The sequence below is a fragment of the Nicrophorus vespilloides genome, unplaced genomic scaffold (assembly GCF_001412225.1).
Source record: "Nicrophorus vespilloides isolate i.1.1-1 unplaced genomic scaffold, Nicve_v1.0, whole genome shotgun sequence".
In the NCBI taxonomy this organism is placed as follows: Eukaryota; Metazoa; Arthropoda; class Insecta; order Coleoptera; family Silphidae; genus Nicrophorus; species Nicrophorus vespilloides.
This window is the reverse complement of record NW_017096206.1, coordinates 10,035-33,306: the sequence shown is the minus strand read 5'-3', so window position 1 is coordinate 33,306 and position 23,272 is coordinate 10,035. Positions and strand designations below refer to the sequence as shown.

At 32.8% G+C, this 23,272-nt stretch overlaps 6 protein-coding genes across 6 annotated transcripts; 1 reads left to right on the top strand and 5 right to left on the bottom strand.

The window, feature by feature from the left end:
* Positions 1-291: 291 nt before the first annotated feature.
* LOC108570007 (organic cation transporter protein-like) lies at positions 292-629 on the bottom strand. Its single transcript, XM_017931811.1, has 2 exons — positions 561-629; positions 292-504 (listed from the first exon to the last, which is right to left on the bottom strand). The coding sequence occupies exons 1-2, from the start codon at positions 627-629 to the stop codon at positions 292-294; spliced, it is 282 nt and encodes a 93-aa protein (XP_017787300.1).
* Positions 630-786: 157 nt separating this feature from the next.
* On the bottom strand, positions 787-2,244 carry LOC108570006 (organic cation transporter 1-like). The gene is made up of 5 exons (XM_017931810.1): positions 2,018-2,244; positions 1,879-1,964; positions 1,664-1,826; positions 1,288-1,614; positions 787-1,234 (listed from the first exon to the last, which is right to left on the bottom strand). Exons 1-5 carry the CDS (start codon positions 2,242-2,244, stop codon positions 787-789), a joined length of 1,251 nt encoding a protein of 416 aa, XP_017787299.1.
* A 471-nt stretch (positions 2,245-2,715) lies between these two features.
* On the bottom strand, positions 2,716-6,811 carry LOC108570013 (organic cation transporter 1-like). Its single transcript, XM_017931818.1, has 7 exons — positions 6,559-6,811; positions 4,480-4,565; positions 4,204-4,366; positions 3,817-4,143; positions 3,324-3,760; positions 3,073-3,260; positions 2,716-3,015 (listed from the first exon to the last, which is right to left on the bottom strand). Exons 1-7 carry the CDS (start codon positions 6,786-6,788, stop codon positions 2,803-2,805), a joined length of 1,644 nt encoding a protein of 547 aa, XP_017787307.1. The 5' UTR covers positions 6,789-6,811; the 3' UTR covers positions 2,716-2,802.
* An 85-nt stretch (positions 6,812-6,896) lies between these two features.
* On the bottom strand, positions 6,897-9,565 carry LOC108570014 (trypsin alpha-3-like). The gene is made up of 6 exons (XM_017931819.1): positions 9,287-9,565; positions 9,143-9,231; positions 8,850-9,089; positions 7,571-7,687; positions 7,374-7,514; positions 6,897-7,275 (listed from the first exon to the last, which is right to left on the bottom strand). Exons 1-6 carry the CDS (start codon positions 9,312-9,314, stop codon positions 7,066-7,068), a joined length of 825 nt encoding a protein of 274 aa, XP_017787308.1. The 5' UTR covers positions 9,315-9,565; the 3' UTR covers positions 6,897-7,065.
* Positions 9,566-10,777: 1,212 nt separating this feature from the next.
* LOC108570021 (inositol polyphosphate 1-phosphatase) lies at positions 10,778-16,117 on the top strand. The gene is made up of 5 exons (XM_017931829.1): positions 10,778-10,795; positions 14,628-15,029; positions 15,083-15,338; positions 15,398-15,566; positions 15,624-16,117. The coding sequence occupies exons 2-5, from the start codon at positions 14,823-14,825 to the stop codon at positions 16,072-16,074; spliced, it is 1,083 nt and encodes a 360-aa protein (XP_017787318.1). The 5' UTR covers positions 10,778-10,795; positions 14,628-14,822; the 3' UTR covers positions 16,075-16,117.
* Positions 11,466-13,000, bottom strand: LOC108570022 (trypsin-1-like). Its single transcript, XM_017931830.1, has 6 exons — positions 12,906-13,000; positions 12,776-12,840; positions 12,465-12,719; positions 12,290-12,403; positions 12,088-12,234; positions 11,466-11,978 (listed from the first exon to the last, which is right to left on the bottom strand). Exons 1-6 carry the CDS (start codon positions 12,979-12,981, stop codon positions 11,622-11,624), a joined length of 1,014 nt encoding a protein of 337 aa, XP_017787319.1. The 5' UTR covers positions 12,982-13,000; the 3' UTR covers positions 11,466-11,621.
* Positions 16,118-23,272: the final 7,155 nt, after the last annotated feature.

Sequence of the window (23,272 nt, the reverse complement as noted above, 5' to 3'; positions counted from 1 at the left end):
ATAAAACATTTATTAATTTTGTTTTAAATTGAAACTAAAACAACAAGTAGTAAAGAAATTTGTATATTTAATGTATATATTAATATGCAATTTTTTGTTTTTTTTTTATCAAGAGGTTCATTATTATACAACAAAGAGAATAAAAATGGGTCAACTTTTGATAAACATTTAATCATACAAGTGGAAATTCTTTTGCGAATTGTTAATGAAACATTACAGAAATGACAATGATTATTTTTATATAAAATAAATGCATCTAAAAGCAATTATAAACAACAATATTTTGGAAAATTACTCTTTGAGAGGTAGTTCGACCTGTGATATTTGCATGCGTTTCTTGCGTTTTCCCCAGAAGTCCTGATCACATCCAAACTCGGCTGCTTCTGCCAGAGTTTCTGGTAACTTTTGGTTTAGAGTTTCAGGAAGAAATACCCCACACACTACACCAAGAAGTCCCAAAGCTGCTGAAAGTTTGTAAGGATAAGATGGATCAATTTCCGTTCCCTGAAGCAAACAAATTAATATTAATTCAATTGATTCAATAATTCAGATTAAATTACAAGGAAAACTATGTAAGGAGCGAATATACCAAAGGCATTTCCAACAATTGCACTCAACGAAATCCCCATTTGCCTGATACAAGTTGGGTATATCTCAAGAGATTGCAAGTTTATCCCGTACAAGGAGAATCCAATGAAGAACTTTATTAAAACGCAAATACCAGATACAATAAGTTGCAAGGATTCATCTAAAATCTATAAATTAGATTGATATTAAATAAATAAATCAATAATTACCATGAATGATGAATAATATTGGTATACAACCAAGGAAAGTTCCTGCGAAAGCTATGAAATTAGTCCATCTCCTTCCTAAATAATCGCTCGTGTATTTCGCTGCGAAGTACGCTGGGATTTCGGCGATTCCTTGCCAGAAGAAATTCATGAAAGGATTTCCTTCTAAATTGTTGATGTTAAATGTGAAAGTATAATAAATTAACATGGCTGAGGACCATCCAAGCATTAGTAGTGTTCCATTTTTGGTTAATCTCCAACTGGAGAATAAACCCATGATTCCGTAAATCTTCTCCCTTTCTCCATTGAATTTGGTTAATATGCTAGCAATGTTATCAGGTACTTTGGTATTATTCATTCTGGCTATTGTTTCTAGTTCTCTGATACATTTAGAAGCTTTTCCTCTATTGGCCAACCACCGAGGAGATTCGATCATAAATCTGAAATTATTAACTATGACTTAAACGAGTAAATTTTTAATGAAAACACTGACTTTCCAAAAAATATAAATACGATGCAAGGAAGCGTCGATACAGCTATGAAGTATCTCCAATCTCTCAAAACCCACATCATTAGTGGTAGAGAACATACGCCAAGTGTAGCTGAAATGCATTGTAGCATAGCTATGTAAGCTCTGTTCTCGGTTTTGGAGATTTCCATTGCAATGACTAAAGGTCCTTGAAATATTGAATACGATGGAAAACTGCCTAAGAACATTACCAGGAAGAACAAAGGGACCGAATGCCATGTTACAATCAAAAGCATCCTTCCTATAGCAACTAAAATTACTGTTATAAAGAAAACTGGTTTTCTCCCAATTCTGGAAAACATACATAAATAATTGGAATTATTAGGTGGTTTTTACTAACGTATCAGCTAATTGTCCAAAGATCATGCTTCCAATAACTTCGCCCAGACGAGAGAATATAAATGCGTTGGCAACATTGATGGAATCATTGCAAACCCAAGATCCTTGCGAAGGAGCTGTTAAATCGTACCAAGTTTTATCGTATTCCCATCCATTTTGACAATCTTAAATTGCAACTTTGTAATACTTTCTTTGAATTATTTGCAAGTTAATTACTTATTTCTTCGCTTGTTCCATTAAGGATATTACCAGTAAACATCTGGCAATTGCTGAAGCCATTGTTTTCTATACTCGAATTATCTCTTTGAATAAAACAAATTTAAAAAGTTTAAAATTAAATTAAATTAAAACATACTTTGGTAAATGCTTTGTCTTCCATTCATCCAAAGTGTAATTGGTGGATTCTCTTCCAGGTATGAAGCACCAATGATCTGGAACAGCTAAAGAGTTGATGATGTTCTGATAAGGCATTGCGGCAACAAAGATAAGGGCAAAGTTGAAGGCCCAGTTAAAGCGTTTCTGGAATTTGCCATTATTTCCCACAGCTTCGATGATGGAATCGAATTCGCTCTCTTCGTCCATTGTCGACAATTTACTGTGCAAAACTTTGCATGAAGCAAACTTTTGTACGCTTTAACTATAATTATTCAGGTCTGCTTAATTAAAATTCTTATCAACTTTACATACACTTTTAGAGTTGTGCCAAACATGTTGCTGTTCATTAAATAAACTAATAATTGTTAAAAGTTTTAATTTATGATTATGTAAATAAATCCTAAAAATTGATTTGGAAAATTTTCTTATTTAAAAATATATTTATATAAATTATTGAACAAATGTTTGTTGTAACATCACAACTCTAGCATTGCATTTATTACATATTGTTATTTCATTCTGCTTGCTTATCAAGTTGTTTTCCAAGTTTATTTTCTTGTTAATATAAAACACACAGCTGAAACTAACATATTGTTATCTCGTTATAAATAGTTTGATGAATGTTAAATTAAGATCAAACAGGATGAAATAAATACATAGTTTATTAACGTTCTGTAGACTATAATTTTATTATAAAAAAAATAAGTATTTCGTCTGACGAAATATGTATTAAGTAACGAGTATTTATAAAATACAATTAACGATTTACGCTTTGAGAGGAACTTCGGCTTCCGTCATCTTGACGCTCTTTCTTCGTTTACCAAGCAGATTTTGATCAGCGCCAAAGACCGCAGCTTCAGCAAGAGTTTCTGGAAGTTTCTGGTTCAAGGTTTCCGGAAGGAAAACGCCACAAACAGCGCCGATAAGACATAAACAGGCTGAGAGGATGTAAGGATATGAAGCGTCAATTTCGGTTCCCTAAAATGTTATCAATTAATCTTTTGTTGATTGTTAATGTGTAATGGATTTAGTTACTAGAAGAACGACGTAAGGTCCTAAGATTCCGAATGCATTTCCGACGATTCCTCCTATGGAAATACCAGTTTGCCTCACGCAAGTTGGATAGATTTCTAAAGCTTCCAAATTAACAACGTAATACGCGAAGGATATGCTGAATTTGAGGAAAACGCAAATTGCAGCAACTGTAATCTGATTTGATTTATCTAAAAACAATAAATAATTTAAGTTAATTTTTACTGATTTCAGTTTTCTAATTATGGATTTACCATGAACTATGAATAGTATAGGTATGCAACCTAGGAAGGTTCCGACGAAAGCTCCGATGTTCGTCCAACGCCTACCAAACTTATCGCTGGCAAATTTACCGACGATATAAGCTGGAAGTTCGGCCATTCCTTGCCAGAAGAAGTTCATGAAAGGGTTTCCGCCCAAATTATTAACGTTAAGAGTCAAAGTGTAATAGATTAGAGTAGTCGTGGACCATCCGGTGATTAAGAGAAAGCTGTTTTTGGCCAACCTCCAACTGGAGAATAAAGCCAACATTCCGTACACCTTCTCCTCCTTTCCAGATACCTTAGCTAAAGTATAAATTGCATCTTCTGGTACTTTGGTGTTATTGACCTTAGCAATCTTATGTAACTCTTTAACGCATTTTTTCGTCTTTCCTTTACTCGCCAACCAACGCGGAGATTCAATCAAGAAGCTAAAAAATGCATATTTTAATAATTATGTATTTTTTTTGCTGCGCTTTTTATTCACCTTCCAGAAAACATGTAAAGGAAGCAAGGAAGAGTGGTTACCAACATAAAGTAGTACCAATCTCTTAAGACCCACATCAGAAGTGGTAACATGCATAATCCAACAGTCCATCCAAGACACTGCATCATAGCTATGTGAGCGCGGTCTTCGTTCTTTGAAATCTCCATGGCAATGACCAGAGGACCTTGGAAGACGGAAGTTGAAGGTAAACTTCCGATGAAAGTTGTCAGGAAAAATAGTGGTACTGAATAAGCAGTTATAATGGAAAGCATCCTTCCCAAGACGATTGTCACTACGGTCATGAAGAAAACAGGTCTTCTACCAATTCTACAAAGGAAAAAACCGTACTAAATCATATCCATTGGAATGTAACTTAAAAAAACTTACGCATCTGCCAATTGCCCAAACACGAACGTTCCGAAAACCTCTCCCAATCTGGAAAAGACGAAAGCGTTCGTCACGTGCAGTGTTTCGTCGCAGACCCATGATTCCTGAGATGGTGCAGTCAGATCGTACCAAGTCTTATCAAATTCCCATCCATCTTGACATTCTACAATTTTATAACAATTAGTTGATAATTCTTTTGAATAATCTTTACAATTTAATCTTAGCTCTAATCATTCAACTTTACTAGTTTTAATGCTGATTAAGATAAACACATACTTATAATTTCTGGATTTTCAATGTCGGAGGTCCTGTTGTACATTTTGCATTTGCTGAAATCATATTTGCCCACATTGTCGTATTCCCTACGAAAAATGAAACAAAGAAAAATTTAAATTTGAAATCAACTCGACAATCGCAACACCTAATTAGAAATAGTGATAATAATATATTTTTTGTGTAATGCAAATTTTCGTTGATTTTCATTAATAAATATTTGCATATACTTCGCGACGTGTATATTCAATTTCTATGGGAACATGTTGTCATGGTAATTGAGACTGTTCAAACATGATAGGGTCTGACATGTGTGTCTGCCTGTATCCGATTTTATTGAAGGCAGATTTCTGTGTTTTGATTGTTTCCAGTTTTCCATTAATCCGATAAGGATCGTAAAGCTAATTCTTATATAACGTTTGATGACGCAATTTAGAAATGCGTAACTAATCTTTAAATGCAACGCGATTTAAATTTTGGAGACGGAAATTAACGCGAACTACATAGATATTAGAATACTTAATCCTAGTATTATGTTAATACTAAGTTTTATGGATATTGTCTGTGGTAATCTCTAAATATGTAATTGTGTGCAATAAAATTCAAATTAAATCTATTACTAAATTAATTTTACGTGAATTACTTAATGAATAAAGGAAACATTTAAATTATACATTTCCAGAATGAAAATATTAAAAAAAAAATGGAATTTAATTATTAAGTTTAGATAAGTATAATTTAATCATGTTATCTTTTTTTTCATGTTTCATTCATTGTGCCAATAATTAAAACTTTAAAAAACACTGTTTTTCTTTAAAAATGTGCTTAATAATCATCAAATGAACATTTTTTTACATTCATTTGAATTGAATCTACATTTAATTGCCTATATATATTTCTTTCAAATTATTGATGAATCAAATTGTAATTTTCAATAATTTATACATACAAGTACAATAGGAAAAGCACGTTGCTTAACTTCCGTAAGTTGTCAATCATCAAGTAAGATAATACAATTATTTTCCAGGCCAAGTCGATTGTTTACGTTATTTTTTATTTTAAATTGATAATTCCGATCACGTGAAATTAATCAATTTGTAAATATTGAAACAACAAAAATTCCACAACAAGACGTGAATAAAAACTCCATTAAATTTTGTTTATATATATATATACGAATTAAAGTGCTTCAAAACTATAAAAAAAATAGTATAGTTTGAAACCGCAATAATAAAAGAATTTTGTGTACAAATTTTTAAGAATTTATGTCGTTTAATTAAAATTTAGCATGTTTTGAAATTTTCAAACCGTGAATCCGATTTAATGTAACCCGCACTACGAAAGTTATTACAATATATTATTTAAAATAATGCTGCTACCGTCTCAAACAGTCAACTTGTGCATTTTATATGAATTGTATATTATGTACATTCAGTCTTGGAAACGGTTTTGTATTTTACTGGAATGACATATTATTTGTACCTCGTTGGCAAATATTGATATAAAATTAAACGAGTAAAATATTATTATCTGGAGATAAAAGAAGAAAGAAAAGTAATGGAAGGTTTCAATAATTAGTTCAATGTGATGTTCAGTGTAATCAGTGTATGAAGGAAAAACGTATTCATGTTTATATTGCTTTCATTGACATCAAAACAGTGATATTTTCTAATATTCAATAGAAGTTTTCGAAAAAATAAATTGTTTATGTTTAATAGAATTTTGTGTTGTCAATGTTTTATGGTGTATATGCCTGCAATAAATTGTAGTTATTTCTCTTCGATTTATATAATCAGTTAAGTATATTTTAAATTAATAACATACAATATTTGTAATTTTTTGTAGACTTAATACTTTCTTGTTTCTGCTATAGTTTTACATTGTTTTGGATAATTCTACTAATAGTAACCAGTGAAAACATATATACTTTTTTTTTACTCAAATTATATAATTGTTAGTAATAACTTTAAATGTTTTCAAGTGATACTTTGTTCGTGTGTATTTCGTGTTATTAAGACTTTGTTACTTTATTAACTTAATTAAATTTTGTGTTGAAATGATGAAAAAAATGTTTGTACTTACATGGGTATATGTAATTCCTTCCATGTTTCAATTGTATGATTGGTATATTCTCTTCCAGGTACGTTGCACCAATGCTCAGGAACGGCCAATGCGATGACGATGTTCAGATAGGGCATCGAAGTGAGAACGACTAGGACGAAGTTGAACAAGAAGTTAAACCTCTTCTGAAACTTGCCATCGTTTCCGACCGTCTGGATGACGGAGTCGAAGGCACAATCTCCATCGCTCATGATTGATACCGTCGTGTGTTTGGATGGTTGGTTGGTCTGCTAGATAGGAGGAAGGCGAGTGACGGACAGAGCGTGGACGCAGTGCGTCTAAATCACTTCATGAACAAATACACTTATCATCAACTTTATTCTATTTGCCAAAAAAAACATGATATTCCCAGCTACAATAAAAAGAGATTTCGCGATTCATAATAACTTTTCCGCCAAATCCCTCTTATCTACATCATCGTACACGCATACAATTATCAAATCACAAACACATACAACAATTATAAAATTAGAGTTCGAGCAGTGCAATTAAAAGGACCATCAACCATGAAAATCCCAAGTGTTTTGAAGTCGAAGAGTGTTGATGCTTCTTGATCCAGTCGGAGTATTCTCTCACATCCGTGTAAACCCCAGGATGCATGGCCCTGGCGCATTGGAAACCCCACGAGACGAGACCCATCAGCTTATTTTCGCATACCAGTGGACCGCCGGAGTCGCCCTAAAAGGAGATTAAAAGATTTGCGTTTTAGTTTTTTTTTTCGTTACTCAAACATCAATTAAACTATGAGCGTGCAATTTTTATATTTTTTTTATTACCTCGCACGAGTCCTTTCCAGCCTCTTCGAAGCCGGCGCAGACCATTCCTGGGTCTATAGCGTTTCCGTAGTATTTACTGCAGTTCTTTCTTTCGATCAAAGGTAGCTCAAGATACAACAAATTGTTGCTCGAATTACCTTTCTATTAAAAAAACACACAAGTTTATTTAGATTTCAGTTGATTAACAAAATTCTTACGTATTCTGTAGTTCCCCAACCAGACACGTTACACCTGAGATCATCTTCGAAAGTATCGTTCAATGTCCAAAGAGGAACCGATTTGACGGTACTTGAAAATTCTAAATCCTTTTCCAACTAAATATAAAGAAAAAAAAATACAATTTTATTTAAATATTTAATTACAATAATAAAATCAAATGATTATAGAATTCAATTATTCGAGAATTATTAAATTAAAATATATACAAATTAGAATTTTGGGTATCAAAAATCTTTTATATTTTTCTAATAGTTTAAAATTATTAATTTATTTTCTGAAATGCTTAAATTTCATATAAATGTTTCTTAAATTTTTTTTAAAATTGTTGCGATATAAAGTTGTAAATTAATTAAAATAATAATTAATTACACATGAAATATTAAGAAAAAAATATGTCTTTTCAAATAGATCAAAAAGTTATTCGTCGAGATTATTTTCATTTGCTAATTGTATCTGATTAAAGCATATTAAAACACTATAAAAGTTTATGATCAAGGTTTAAAATTTGCTTTTGTTAGAAAATTTTTGTCAAAATATGGGCATACGTAATTATACTTTATAAAATATTGTAACATATTGTAAAACTCATTAAAATTGTTATTGTTTGTATGGTAATCACCATACCACTTACTATACGTTTTTACAGGCTTTATTTTTTGTGAACGAATTCATTATTATTATTATTTTTTACATATATAAAAGAAATACTTGTTCACTAAACTTTATGGAAATTCTGCTCTTTAATCTATTGAATTTTTATATAATTGTATTCAAACCCAAAGTTTTTATCTCATAAAATATCAAATGTTTCAAGATAAGACAATACTTGTAAATTTATATAATAAAAGCTAATGTAATAATTAATAATAATTTGTGTGATTTAATTGTTAAGCAGCTATAATGATTACTAATAAATTGCTGTTTGCATCTCTTCGAATCAATTGAATTTCTTCTCCTTTTTTTTATATATACATGTGTAATTGTATTAATAGCATCGACAAACAGCGTTCAATGAAGAACAACAACTCGTAAATCTTTCTAAATAAATCACATTGATTAGGAGGATGCGTTACCGCGTGAACTTTGTGGACAAGTTTATCTGTCCGACCGAGCATTATGCAACCTCAATCAGCATATCGGATACGCACGCTGCATACACCACAAAAGCGACCATTGTTTCCCTACCGAAATTACATTTATCATCAAAAACTTATGCAACCCGTCTATCATTGATAACAGAGCTATATAGATACGCACCTTTAGAATGCAAATGTCGTTGAGCAACAGCCTGTCTTCGAAATGCTCGTGGATTGTCGCATTGGTTACGCGTACACTGACCGTGTTATTACTTATTGAACGGACATTTAAATCTCCGACGAAGACCTCTAGGTACTTCAAAGTGGGAAGATTGTAGACGCAGTGGGCAGCTGTAAGAACGTTGCGACTATCCAGGATGACGCCTCCGCAAAAGTGCATTTTGCTGAACCTCAAAGAGACCTAAAGATGATTCTTCAAATGAATGTGTATAAAGAATTGATGAGATAGAATACCTGATACGCGAAATCCTCGCGATTTTGCACCTGCCTTCCTCCGACTATCCTAGGTTCAAAGCAGTTCACTCCAACGAGGACGCAACAAACTATCAAAACGAAACAATTATTTAAAGATCAAAAGTTGATGAAGTCAATACTTACGGAGTAGAAGATGTGTCAAGGCTTGCATTTCGATGATGAGATCAGTGGCAACTATACTACATCAAATGTGATGGAATTCACATTGCATTTAACATTAGCACAATATATGTGATGCGAACATATGTAAATAAAAAGTGTAACAAGAAGATGATAAGATAACGCATTGAATTGCCCCATTCAATTATGGATTGTATTGTAATTATTGTTAAGCGTCGGGATTAACTGATTATGAACATTGATGACATGGAAGTTGCGGAAATTATATTAATATTGTTGTCGTTGGGGAAATTATTTGCAGTTACGTGAGGATGGAAAGGAAACTGCTGTACGGTTCCTGCTGATGAATATCCATGATAAGATAACGCGATTACATTAGACATTGAGACTGAACGAAATGTTTAGAATAAATAAGACAATGTATACTCATTTCAATGTTACACGGTTGGCAAGGTGATCGTAATCATTTAAACTTGAATTCTACGAGAAACATGTATAAATAAACGTTAACTGTCCTTCGTCATTTGATGAAAACATCAAAGCTTTGGTGGAGAATTATTTTTTTCAACATTCCAATTCTAGTAAAACGTAATATTTTATGGGTATTAAGAAAAGGTTTTGTAACATTTTCTTATTGAAATCAGTTATTTAGATATGTATAGTCTTTAAATAAAATTGATATAAATGTGTAATTTTTTTTATCGGTGAATGAAGACGTGCACTGAGAAGATTTTATTGTTAATCTTATAGTTAAAAGACTTTATTAAAAAATAATAAGTTATTAAATAAAATATTCATTCATAATTGGCATCCATCTTTTGTTATTTAAACAAATCAAGCATGTCAACGTCAAAATCTGACTAAATTTTCGCATTTATGTAGTTTTAATAATATAAGATTTAAAGGAAAAGCTTTCTTCATTGCAAGAAGTAATATTAATAATTTAAGTTACAATTCCATAATAAATCTTACTTGTGCCATGATTTATATGATTATGCTGTGAGTTCAAAAGAATCGCAATAACTGTCACCATTGGTTACCAACGTTAAATAATATGGTGTAACCATGGTAAAATAAAATATCGAATTACTTACAAAAAAAAATATGGATTTACACATATGTTGTAAACTTTTATTCTTAAATATCTGTACATTTGAGAATAAATTAATCATCTCTTACTTTTTTTTTTGAAATCTTAAATATACTTAAATAAAAAATTGCAGTTTCTTTTGAAATGTTGAATTTTATTTCTTCAATCAATAAAATTCAATAAAATAAAGTTGTTCCACTTTTCAGAAGTGTATTAGCCCTACCCACGATTTCGCCGGTTAGCCGCCGGTTCGAATCCTGGTCAAGCCAGGCCCTTTGTGAGCACTCTCGGTGCTTGCAGCATATGGACCTTGATAGTGACAGTGTTAAGGATATCAGCAGATGCACAGTATCAATATACTACTGAAGTTAACCTGCAAGACGACAGCCAAATAACAAGTTAAAAATCAAATCATCATAATGGTAACTATCCATCGGGAAAGACTCAATATTCACAATGATGAACAGATTGTGAATGAAATTATATAACATAAAAAAAATAATCAAGAAAATATGTTGCTGTGGAAAGGGATTTTCAGTTTTGTGATTAAAAATTTGTTCCAGAATAACAAAGAAATATCGGATATCATTTGAATATTAGAATTCTATCCATCGTAAAAATTAAATAAAAACAAAAAGTTTGAATTTGAAATGTTCAGTACTAATTCTAGAAATAAATTAAATTAATATTAAATTTGATGTCAAAACTTGCTAGTAAATAGAAAATTGTTATGATTGAACAAAAATAATAACTAACTGAAAAAAATAAAAATATAATCTACATTGTTTTTAAATAAATCCAATTGTTTCTATTCACTAAATATTTGTATTCTCAGTTAATTAAGAAAAGATTTTGTATTTTAACTAAAAATTGATACAGACAAAATTTTCAATCTGTGCATTTTAATCAAATTTGCTTGTGTATAGAAACAAATATGAATGTATTTAATGAATTGAGTGTCGAAAAAGTTTTTAAACGAATCAAATTGTTTCCATTTTTATAAGAATTTTCATTTAATAAAAAAAGAAAATTAATAAACATTTTCAGTTTTTTTTTTGTGAAAAGAGTGGAATGAATATGAAAATAATAACATTTTAAAAATTCTCTCTTTATTATATTGACAATATCACAGCATTTTTGTTTACAACTTTAACAAGACAATTTTTGGATAAAATTTGATTACATGAATATAAACTAAAAAAAATAAGAAGTGAATTGATTAATCGTATGTTAGTTAAAAAATCAAAATTATCCTAAAAAATAGCGAATGAGTGAATACACTGAACTCATTATTAGAAGAGCTATGGAAAAACTGATATTTCTCGCAGTCCCGTTTATCGTTCTCGGTTTGGAAGTGGCGATGATTCGGTTAGCTTCTGGCAAGAGTGTGGTAATGATTGTTGTAACAGTGGAGTCAATTACAGTCGTTTCTTCGGTGTCTGAAACTATGGTCTTTCCTCCGTATTCAGAATTATCCTTAATCCATGGGATCAAGTTGGAGACGTCCGCGTAGATTCCCGGAAAATTCGGATTGGCGCATCCGTCTCCGGTTGAGACAACGCCGGTCAACAAACCGTTGCACAAGAGCGGACCTCCTGAGTCTCCCTGCAATGAAAACGTTTAAGTAAATAAAATATTATCTCGATATATTATCGATCCTTATCGATAATTCTTTTATTTGATGAACAATAGAGTGATCTAAATTTATACAAACTTGGCACGCGTCACGTTCTCCGGTTTTGTCACCGGCACACATCATGCTTTCCTTGATGGTGTCTCCACCATACAATTCATTGCACTTCTTTTTATTGACGATATCGACGTTGGCTGCCAGCAGGATTTCGCTCACGTTTTCCGAAGTCTACGAAATTTGTTAGAAATCATCGATTAAGAAGTCCACAGATTCTTATTCTTACGTGCTTCTCGACGCCCCAGCCGCTCACTACGCAAGTACCATGATCAAGATGATCCTCTCTTAAAGGTATGGTCGCTATTAAAGGATTTTCTTCAGTGGGAAAAGGTTCACTCAACTTCAATGTATACATTTAAATATTAATTAACAAAGAATAATATGAGAATTACTGCACTTACCTCGATGATGGCTACATCGTTGGTCATCAACTTCTTGTCGAAACCAGGGTGAACTGTGATGACAGAGGCGTTACGGTAGACACTTTTCTCTGTCATCGTCAAATTCAGTTGTCCCGCCACAACGCTAACAACGAACGGCGGCAAAATTCCGCCCCAAATGTAATACATGCAATGTGCAGCAGTTAAAACGTGCGACGGATCGATCAAAGAACCTCCGCAGAAATGATTATCATTGTAAGATCTCCTCAAGGACACCTGAGCCACGAAAATAGGTTAATCCGTATCAATAAATTATAAATATGTTAACTCACCTGAAACGGAAATTCCCCTTCGGACGCAGGTCGACCTCCGACGATCCGATTCTCCGTGCCATCAACTGAAACATCCAAATTACTTCATCGTCTCCACAACTTACAGCTTACAACTATTGATTGACTTTACCAATTTGCAGAGAGAACGTTACTATCAAGATTGGTATTATGCGAAACATCGTGTTCATATGACCGTTTATGTTCATTTGATGATCAGGCGTAAAGGATTCCGTCTTAAAGGCTTTCTATTATCTGCAATCTCTTATCAGTTGGCGATCATTGTCAGGTTGATACAACTTTATATTATTGTTATTCTCGGGCCATTATTTCCCTGAAACGAAACGAGGTTCGAGACGGTGCATCTCCTGTTTATCAATAAAATCGAAATTTCGATTGTTCGTGCTCACCCAGTCTCAATTGTTCAACTATTATTAGAACTTATTATCAATTAAACTTAACGATTAACTGTGTATATTTATACTTTACTATGAAATCGAACATTGCAAACCCATTTTTTTTTAAATGACATTGACATTGATTGTTATTGATAATTTCACTGCAATTAAATATAAAAATAATTTGTTAAAAAAACATATTCTTTCTTGAATTGCAAAGTACAATTTGTAATTTTCTTCACAAAAACAAGTTATTATATAATATTTCTATGTTTCACGCTCTTAGAAGTAATAAGCTGAAGTGGTGGCTTTAGAGCAAGAATATTACTAAAATTAATACGAAATTCGTTCTTAAATTTTCACTAAATTTACCAAATATACAAAAGTAAAGTGAAATTTAATAAATATGTATGAAATAATAGATTATTAATTAGAAACGTAAACAATATGTTACAGCATATGTTTAAAGTATCAATTTAAGTGCCTGGTTAAGTATACTGCACTTAATACTCACATAATATCTGGAACAGATAAAGTACTCAAATTTTCAAAATACGTTACTTTTGTTATACTCTCATATTAATAATTACAATTATTAACTTGAGAGTATCGACAACACGAAATAACCATTATAAATATGTTGCGCAATATTTAATAAAGTATGATTCATTAAGCTTAACAAATACTCAAGTGCAGTTATGATTACAATTTCGTCGATTCATAAATCTAAGTTGAACATGAAATTCTAATTGTGTTTAGTGTTTGTTAGGATTTATATCGTATGGATATAAAAATTATGTTAGTGATATATTAAGAATTATCATATTATCAATTGTTTCTGAGAATTTGTATTTATTTTTTTCTATTAATAATTTCTCTTTGATTCTTGCAATAATTACATATATCGATAGAGTAAGTTTTCTTTTTGAATTTATATCTATTTAATATCTACTGAAAAGATAATCATCTAGATATCTAGATTATGTGAGTGGTATTAAAAGTTATCGTAACATCGATTGTTTTTTTTATTGTAACAACTGAGAACTAAATTTAGATCAATTAATCTGACGTAAAATTATTAATAGAATACTAAAGTATTGAGAGTATTATTGTTTTATTAATAGTTTTATATTTTTTTGATAACAAAAATATTATGAACATAAAAGGTGCCTTTCTTTTTATCGTGTAGATGTTAATTGATCTTCAAATAAGCTGAATCTGTTAGTTTAAACAGTTTTCTGTAGTAATATTAAGTGGATGAAAGGAAATATGTAAATGTAAAATTACTTCTAACAAATATGTATGAAGTAGTTTTTGAATTTGAACGAATCGGTGTTTGCTGCATGTTATAATTTTGAACTAAAGGCGGGAAAAGGCGTCGTTCGTAGTTGTCCGTGTCCGGGCGCGATTTGAATCGATTTTGCAGGAATGCGCGTATAACGTAATGTTTGTTGCAGGCAGCGGCGATAAAGCGCTTTTAACAAAAACACTTTCCAAAATTAAATCATTCCATTTCCACGTACAAACGAAACCAAGAGGTGCTTTCGAACAATTCCAGCACGAAATGCGACCGGCGTACAACGATCGCAAAAGTCGACCTACTTTCCTGTAATCGGATTATATCACGGTCGGAATATACAACAGAATACAGGATGCTTCGGGATCTGCTGGAAGCACTTGTGGTGGTGTCGGAGAAGGCGGCCAACATCGCGAGAATATGTCGCCAGGACGACCATCTCTTCGGTTTATTGGTGCAAGAGAAGGAGGCGGACCAATCCAATCCGAGATTCGTGCAGGACTTCAAGACGCTGGCGGATGTCCTGATCCAGGAGACGGTGAAACACGACATAGGAAACGCTGTGAGTATACAAGTATAGATTAATGGAAAATGGCTCATATTTGTTTTATTTAGTTTCCGGTGTTGCGTGATAAGATTCACGGGGAGGAGGATAACGTGTTTTGCAATACTTTAGGAGAGGAAATCCGAGTGGAAATTCAAACATCTTCAGAGGCTACGGCCGAGTTATTGGAAAAAGTGTTGGATGGAGATGGAGCTGCCGCTCGGCTCTTGGCTAATGAAGTCCATCGTGAGATTAGCGCGTCAGGAATTCCCGAAATTCCATCGGGAATTCCCGCGGGAAACGTTGGAATCTGGATAGACCCCATAGGTATGCACCCATTGGTAATGTAATCGTCTAATTAACCTATCCGGTTAATGAAACTTCAGATTCTACTGCCGAGTACATAGGTGCGAAAGAAACGCGCACCGATTGCGGCGTCTCCGTTTCCGGGCTCTCGTGCGTCACCGTGCTTATCGGAGTCTACCAAATAGAAACCGGTCTGCCGATTCTGGGAATCGTCAATCAACCGTTCTCCGAGCTCGCCGAGGATAACAGGCGAGTACATAACAATCCTGCAGCTAGCTGTACAGGTTTTGAACGTTGCTTTAACAGATGGCGCGGCAGGTGCCACTGGGGAGTATCTTTGGATGATTTGAAGTTGTGCTCCGCGCAACCCACCCACCATCGAGGAAGCAAATTGGTCTGCTTGAGCTCCAGCGAGGATGCTGCGATTAAAGAGAAACTGGAGTCGAAGGGCTTCCGGCTAATCGAGGCGGCGGGCGCCGGTTACAAGATTTTGTGTACAATTACCGGATCCGCTGACGCCTACGTCTTGTCGAAGGGCTCCACTTACAAGTGGGACACATGCGGACCTCAGGCTGTACTTAAGAGTCTCGGTGGAGATGTGGTGCAGTACTCGCAAGCGCTCGAAGATAACTTAATTAGCGTCAATTATCCGACTGATTATGAAAATAAGCTGGAGAGCTGCTGCAACAGGAGCGGCCTTATCGCCTACCGCGATCCCAGCATCCTCCAGGACATCTACGATGCACTGAAAGCCTGAATTACTTAATGAACCTTAATAAAGATAATATAGAAAGCCTCAATCGTAATTCCTCTTCTTCCATAACACCATCCGGCATCCCTCTACATCAAATCGCGGAATGGTCGTAAAAATTAATCTGTTTTCTTTTCCAGAGCGAAAAATATTTACGACTCTCTGTCGATGATGAACGTTTATGGTCGAAGTAAGTTTTGAAAATTGCTTGTTGTGCAAAGAACAGAACCTCCGTCGAGAACCCGCGAGACTCTCCTTCTGTTGGCGATAACTTTAATGGCGAAAATAAAATCGCGCCGTTTCGATATCGGAAATTTCCGGTGCAGAAACTAATGAAAAATTATAATCGGTCAATTTGTAATCATTCTGGTGGATTTAATAATAACTGATATATTTATATGTTTTTATATAAAACTACTATAAAATAATTGTTGCTGTGACCTACAACTATCATTTGAATTCAACTATTTTGTTATATGTCAACTATGAAATATTTAAATTATTAATAAAATTTATAAATTCTGATTATTTTGTTTATTTTCATTACATGGGAAATCTAAATATGAATTAATTTAATGTTGAAAATTCTTTTAATTTAATTTTAAATTAATTAAAATATTTAAAGTAAATTAATATTTATTTTAAATTTTGTTAAAACACATTTTAATTAAATTAATACACAGTTTGATAAATAATTAGTTTTTATAATATAAAGTTATACTTAGGTTATTACAAAAAAAAAAAGGTAATTAATTGAAATTTAACCAATGTGTTAATAGGATATGGGAACATTCATTCATAAACGGAATACACTTGAAAAATACTATTTACTATGAGCCTGTAGGAATGCAGCAAAAAATTGCAGACGCATCGTTTCTCGGAAGTCTGCACAAAAACTATGAATAAAACCAAACAAACAAAGAATGAAATGTTGTAAAAGGTGTGTAAACATTAGGTCTAGACGTTGACTAGTCTAGATTAGAAGTAACAACAACAAAAAACTGCATATTTTATGTTTTCGTAAATTTTGTTCATATTTCATTTATTACACGGGAATGGTAATAGCTACTGATTTAGTAGGAAGGTCATAGTTTACATTTAATGTAAAATTAACTGAGCAACGTGTGTAGTTATCAAGTAATTCATTAAAATATAATAACGTGGAAAATAATTGAAAACCGCCGTATCTTAGAAAGTAATTAATATTAGTTAACAGTAATTATATCATAATATACGCTATAGAATACCCGTACTTATGTAACTATGAAATATGTAAAAAGTTCTATAATTTTCGAGGTCTCAAACATATTTTCTAAAAAAAACATGTCAATAGTTGTTCGATGATAATTTATTAAAAAATATTCCACTAATTGAACCATAAATACTTTGAACATCATTATTAACAGCTATAATGGTGACCAACTGCAATTCTGATGAAAAGCAATTTCGAATTTAGTGGTAATGAAAACTTTTGCAAACGGGAATGGAGGTAGCGTAGTGATTTAATTAAAGCCAACAACGACAACAACAAAAACCAAAAAAGTAGAATTGTCGAACGCGTATTTAAAATACATATATTATTTATTAATTGACGTGGGCCGCAGCAATTTCGCCCTCTACTCCCACGCTAATGTCACTTTTTAATTGTTTCCAGTTTAAAATCCGAACCGAACGCGGAGATTTAATGAACGCCCCAGCAAAATTTTGCAAACCCCCTCTCCCCTCCAAAACCACATGCAAATGATTATTATTAATTAATAAATACAAAACGGAAAAAAAATGTTTAAATCGCATGCGAAACTCGATTCCATAAATAATTGCTGCACTTGCAGCAGTAAATATTTTGCAAAGATGTACTTGTTCCCTCGCATTTTACAATATTCAGTGGATTTTGTAGGGATGGATGTGTTTGCGCTTTGGGAGCTTAAATAAAATAAAATTTTATGTTTTCCAAATGGTGCGTTAAAGTTACGGGTCACATAATCCTTCATATTTCATAAAGCTCGAAAACATAGGCATAGAAGGATGAAGGAGAAAAATTAATATGAAATAAAAAAAAAAAACAGGAAGCGGAACTAAAACATATTATAAATAAAGAGCGTTTCAGCGAAACTTTTAGGCTCTCTCTACAGTTTTCGGTGCGCTCCGTGTGTTTTTGTAAATAATCAACTTTCTAATCTGGTTACGAAGTGCAACGAAATGTGATTACAACAAAGCCTTCTACCACTGTCCCTGTCTCCGGCGTTCTCCCCCGTCTCCTCCCTCGGTTTTGAAATTAATTAATCGGGAAGTTTGTTTACTCTACTCTACTCCACTCCTCTCCTTCTCTCTCTCATACGAATATACCGCATCGCTCCGACCATGTGTATAGAAAATATTTTAGGTTTCTGAAGAAAGTTTCGGCGTTAATTACTGATGTCATCCAAGATAAGTGCCTCAGTGTGGAGGATTTTATTTCCCCAGGGAAGTCCGCATTTCCTGTCTCTCTCTCTCTCTGTCTCTCCCGTACACGTGCTTTTCCTCTCGACCTGTCCACCTATGCACAAAGCTCCGATTTAGGTATGAAAAGGGGAGACAGGAGTTTCCAAAGGCCGGAGATTAAAAACGGTCATTATTTATTAATCCTCATGTTTTCATTAAACGGATTGCACCAAAAGTCCGGATTAAAGCTCACGTTAATACTGCATAACGATTCGTACACATTACACTACATGTTTCTGTTTGTGATACTTAAATATTTTAAATATTTCAAGGCCTACTGACAGATTGGTCCTGTCATTCGTTCGTCTGCTACAAACTGTCAAAAATGTCAACGCCGAAAGTACACCATTTAATAATACTTGAATCAATTAATACGTCATAATTTAACAAATTGTTGATGTCATTCGTTCGTCTGCTACTAGCTGCAAAAATGTCAACTCTGAAAGTGCACCATATAACAATAGTTAAAACAATTAACCCTTTCCAGCTCAGTGATTCCAAATTGAATTATTAATTTTAAATTCAATGTTGTCTTTCGACGATTCAAACTGTTGGCAGCAACTAATGTGAATTGAAGTTAGATGTATTTTTAACAGTACGTAATGCTGAATAATGAAAAAATCAGGATGTTTTTTTATGATTAAATAAGTGCTTTTATAAAAATTGAAAAAAAAAATTGAAAAAAAAATTGGACTGGAAAGGGTTAATACATCATAATTTAAAAGATTGGTGCTGTCATTCTTTTGTTTGCTATAAGCTGTCAAAAATGTCAAAGTCGAAAGTGCATACAATACAATAACACTTAAATTAATTAATACATCAAAATTTGAAAGTCTACTGACATAATAGTGCTGTCATTCGTTAATCTGCTACGAGCTGTCAAAAATGTCAACGCTGAAAGTGCATTATATAAATATTAAATTAGGTTTATCCGTTGACGTGACATTGATAATAGCTAATTAGTAAGTAATTAACTAATGAAGTATTTTGTACTCGAATAATTATGATTAAGCCCTGACAAGGAATTTGTGCAACAATTATAAAACACTACAAAAGCAATTGGATTTCGATCAAAACGCAGTTAAAATCTCTCTATTTGTTTCATACTAAACAATACTATAACAATAAAAAAAATAAATGAAATTCCAATTTGATAAAGCCATTGTTTGTCTTTTTGCACAACTAAACAATCGATATGTTAAGAGTTTACTGTAATAGCATTCGACCCTTTTATTGAAATGGGAATGAGAGGAATAACAGCAACAACAAAAAAAGGAATGCACACACACACACACATAATTTAATCAAAAGGTGAATTGATTTCCCTAGTCGGATTGTAAATTCACCTACAAAAAAAACGAAATTAATTAATTATCCGAAATTCGTCTTCTCTATATATTCGCATTTTTTTTTCTTGTTGTTCATTTTCGGAGCGTTTTGTAATTGATTTACTAAGGGCAGAAACAATAACAAAAAAAAAGTATATGTGGAAAAAAACAGTAAAGGTGGATCGAGAAGCAGGGCTGCAGCAAAACTAATTAGTTGCCTTTTCATCCAGCACTTTTTTTTATAAATTCTATTCCCGGTCGCGGCAAAGCGCAGGAAGGGAAAGACTAATCCCGTTTTCAGCGTTGCGATAAACCAGATTAAATTGCAGTTTAAATGCATTCATTTGGGATTAGGATTTTTTCTTAGTTAGTGCACGTATTTCGAATTCACAATTAAACTATTTGCTTTCCACCATCGTTCGTTCTCATTTCATAAACAGCTTTTTTCAGTTTTCATAAGCGTGGTTTAGCTAATTCTGTTTTAAGACCGTAATTTCAGTAATCTTGGCTAACTATTTTCTTTCTTGTTTGCAATAGGTGTAAAGTTTGCGTAATAGTTACAGTTTATTGATAATTGAAAAGCAAATTAATTAAAAAATCATTTAATATCAAATTTAAATAAATCAAAATTTCTCAACCTATGGGTCGCTTTTTATTTCTAATGGGTCGCTGATCATGACAGCTGTCTAATTCCTTCAAAGTGTCAAAGTGTTACAAAATGCTTTTAATATTGTTTATTTTCAGATTTTTTAATGGGTCGTGGAATGGCAACAGTCAAAGTGATAAAAAAATATGTTATAAAAAATTTGGTATCTTTTCTTTAGTTATACAAGTAACTAGGTTTTAATTTGCTTTTAATAGTGGTTATTTTCAACTGTCTCCTATTCTAAACCAGCGTTTCTAAACCTGTGGGTACCATATTACTTTTAATGGGTCGCAAAATGATAGGTGTCAAATTTTGCCAAAGTGTCAAAAATAAATTATGTTATATACAATTAGGTAAGTAACAAGTAAGTAGGTTAAAATTTGGTAATTGGAGAAAATCTCGATCAGAGTAATTATGCAGGATTTGATAATTTAATCTGATGATCGTCGGTTTGAGTTTGGAGCCAAGTTTGGAATGGCGGTTTGCGCAATATCAAAGATAATTGTTAATATAAGCCGCGTCTTCTCGTAAGCAACTTTGGCTTAAGTAAAACCGATCGGCACTGTTTAGGTACACACACAGTGGATGCAGGATATGATGCAATTAAGAAGGATCCGTTCCGAGGAGGAACTTTTGGAAATCTTCATTAACCGTTGCCAGTTGTTTCGTGGGGGATTTAAGGTGATGTTTAGGGTTATTCGTTTCAGGCGTGCGGTTGTACGGGGGTGATGGGCCCTAACAATCGGTTCGGAAAGTTCACCGTAATTTCTGAAATCGTAAAATAAACGGTAATGATTATGTTACACGCGGCGGTTATGGTTCCTGGACCGAAATTGGCGGGTAATGCGATCTGGGTGAAGAGAAGGCGGTGGCGGCGGCACACGCATATTACATCATCGCGGGGATTCCCCTCCTCAACAAACCTACATTGCGGAATACATTCGCATCGGATCCTCCTCTGAAAACGATTCTCTGTCACGATCCCATTCTTATTTTTACTTATATTTCATACGTGCCCATTACAAGTCTCTCCACCCCCGCTTCTTCTCTTCCATTCCCGTCGTCGTATCTTCCGCACATACACCGCACACTTCCTTTACAAAACCTGCATGAAATAACCAAATAGGAAAGCGGAAAAACGAGGGTGCAGACGAAATGAAATGAAGGGAACAAGAAAAAGTAGGAAAAAAAAACTTCAGAGAAATATTGCAAAATCGATTTTCCGCGAAAACGATAGTCCGGGACGACGTCGTACATTTCTTCATTGTATCTCTCAGGGAGGAAGCTCGAAGATAAAAAGTAAGCATAATTTATTTGAGATTTCGTCCTCTGGCACCATCGGGTATTGCCTCCCCCCGCCAACCATTTCGGAACATTGCATAACAAAGAGTTGAATTGCCATTTCGAAGGATATAATTTATGAAAGATATTTGTTCCGCTCCAAGTGGAAAATCGCACAGAAAATTGTTCTTTCTCAACTTGCGCTCATAATAATTGCATTTTATCGAATATATACAACAAAAATTCATTAAACACATTAAATGACAAGTTTGACTACAATAATGAAAGAAAGAATTGAAATTTACACTTTTCAGAGAAAGAAAATTACACTTTATTATTATTATTTAGACGAAAAAAAACTTATAGAAATTCCTTTAAACTCTATATGATATGATATATCCAATACAAAAGGTCACAGAACAAAACTTCCAATCCATTGGATGTGTGAAGGTCGATAAGCACCAGTAAAATAGTAATAATGAATTAAAAATGATATGACAGATGTCAATTGACATGTATCATTAATCAGAACTATTATGTCAGAAAACTCGATTGACAGTTGAAATTATATGCTTCGCACATTTAAAGACCTTGGATTTGCAGAGTTTGATAGGCACCAGTAGGTGGCAAAAATAGTAATCATTAATTATATGACCGATATCAAGTGACTTAATCTGCAAACTGAACTAGCCGTTGATAATATTATGTTTTGTAAAGAGTGGTTGTTATACCTAACTGATTTTTATGTCATCCATATGATGTAATAATGACGTAAAATATGTCATCAATTTCGAATTGACAGCTTGTCTCATGACGCAATGCGTCGCACACTATTAACATTAAAAAAGTGAATTCATCAATTTTATTGTAACTTAATTTTAAACAAAGTTTTGTAAGTAAAATTAAAGTATCTATCTTTTAGAGATATTTGACAATTTAATGACGTTTTCTGCGTTGCCAAATTTTGTTTAAATTCACGTGTATTGCGTTACTCCCATCTATATTTGTATCTTATATTATACAAGGTGCGCAAAATTATTCATGTCAAAAAGTGGGGATGGGGCGCAAAATATGAAAGAAGAACCGCTGATTAAAAACACTAATTATAAAACGTTAATTTAAGATTAAGAAAAAAATATTTATTTATATACGAAATACATTAATTAATTTAGAAAAACAATTATTAATTTTGTATGTAAATCTTATATTGAAAAGTAATTAAAATAATAATTATCTTTTTCAAAAAAACTGCGTTTATTATTAATAATACATTTATTGCAACGAATTAAAAAGAAGAAGGACTTTTGATCATAAGACTATTTTAGAAAGTGTTTGTATAATAATAATAAAAAACTTTTTTGAAAAACTACTCTTTTTTTATTGCATATAGCTGCTAATTTTAGGTCAATCACTACTCTAATGTTTTAACTTCCTATCAAAATTATTATTACGAGTAAATGCTCAAATT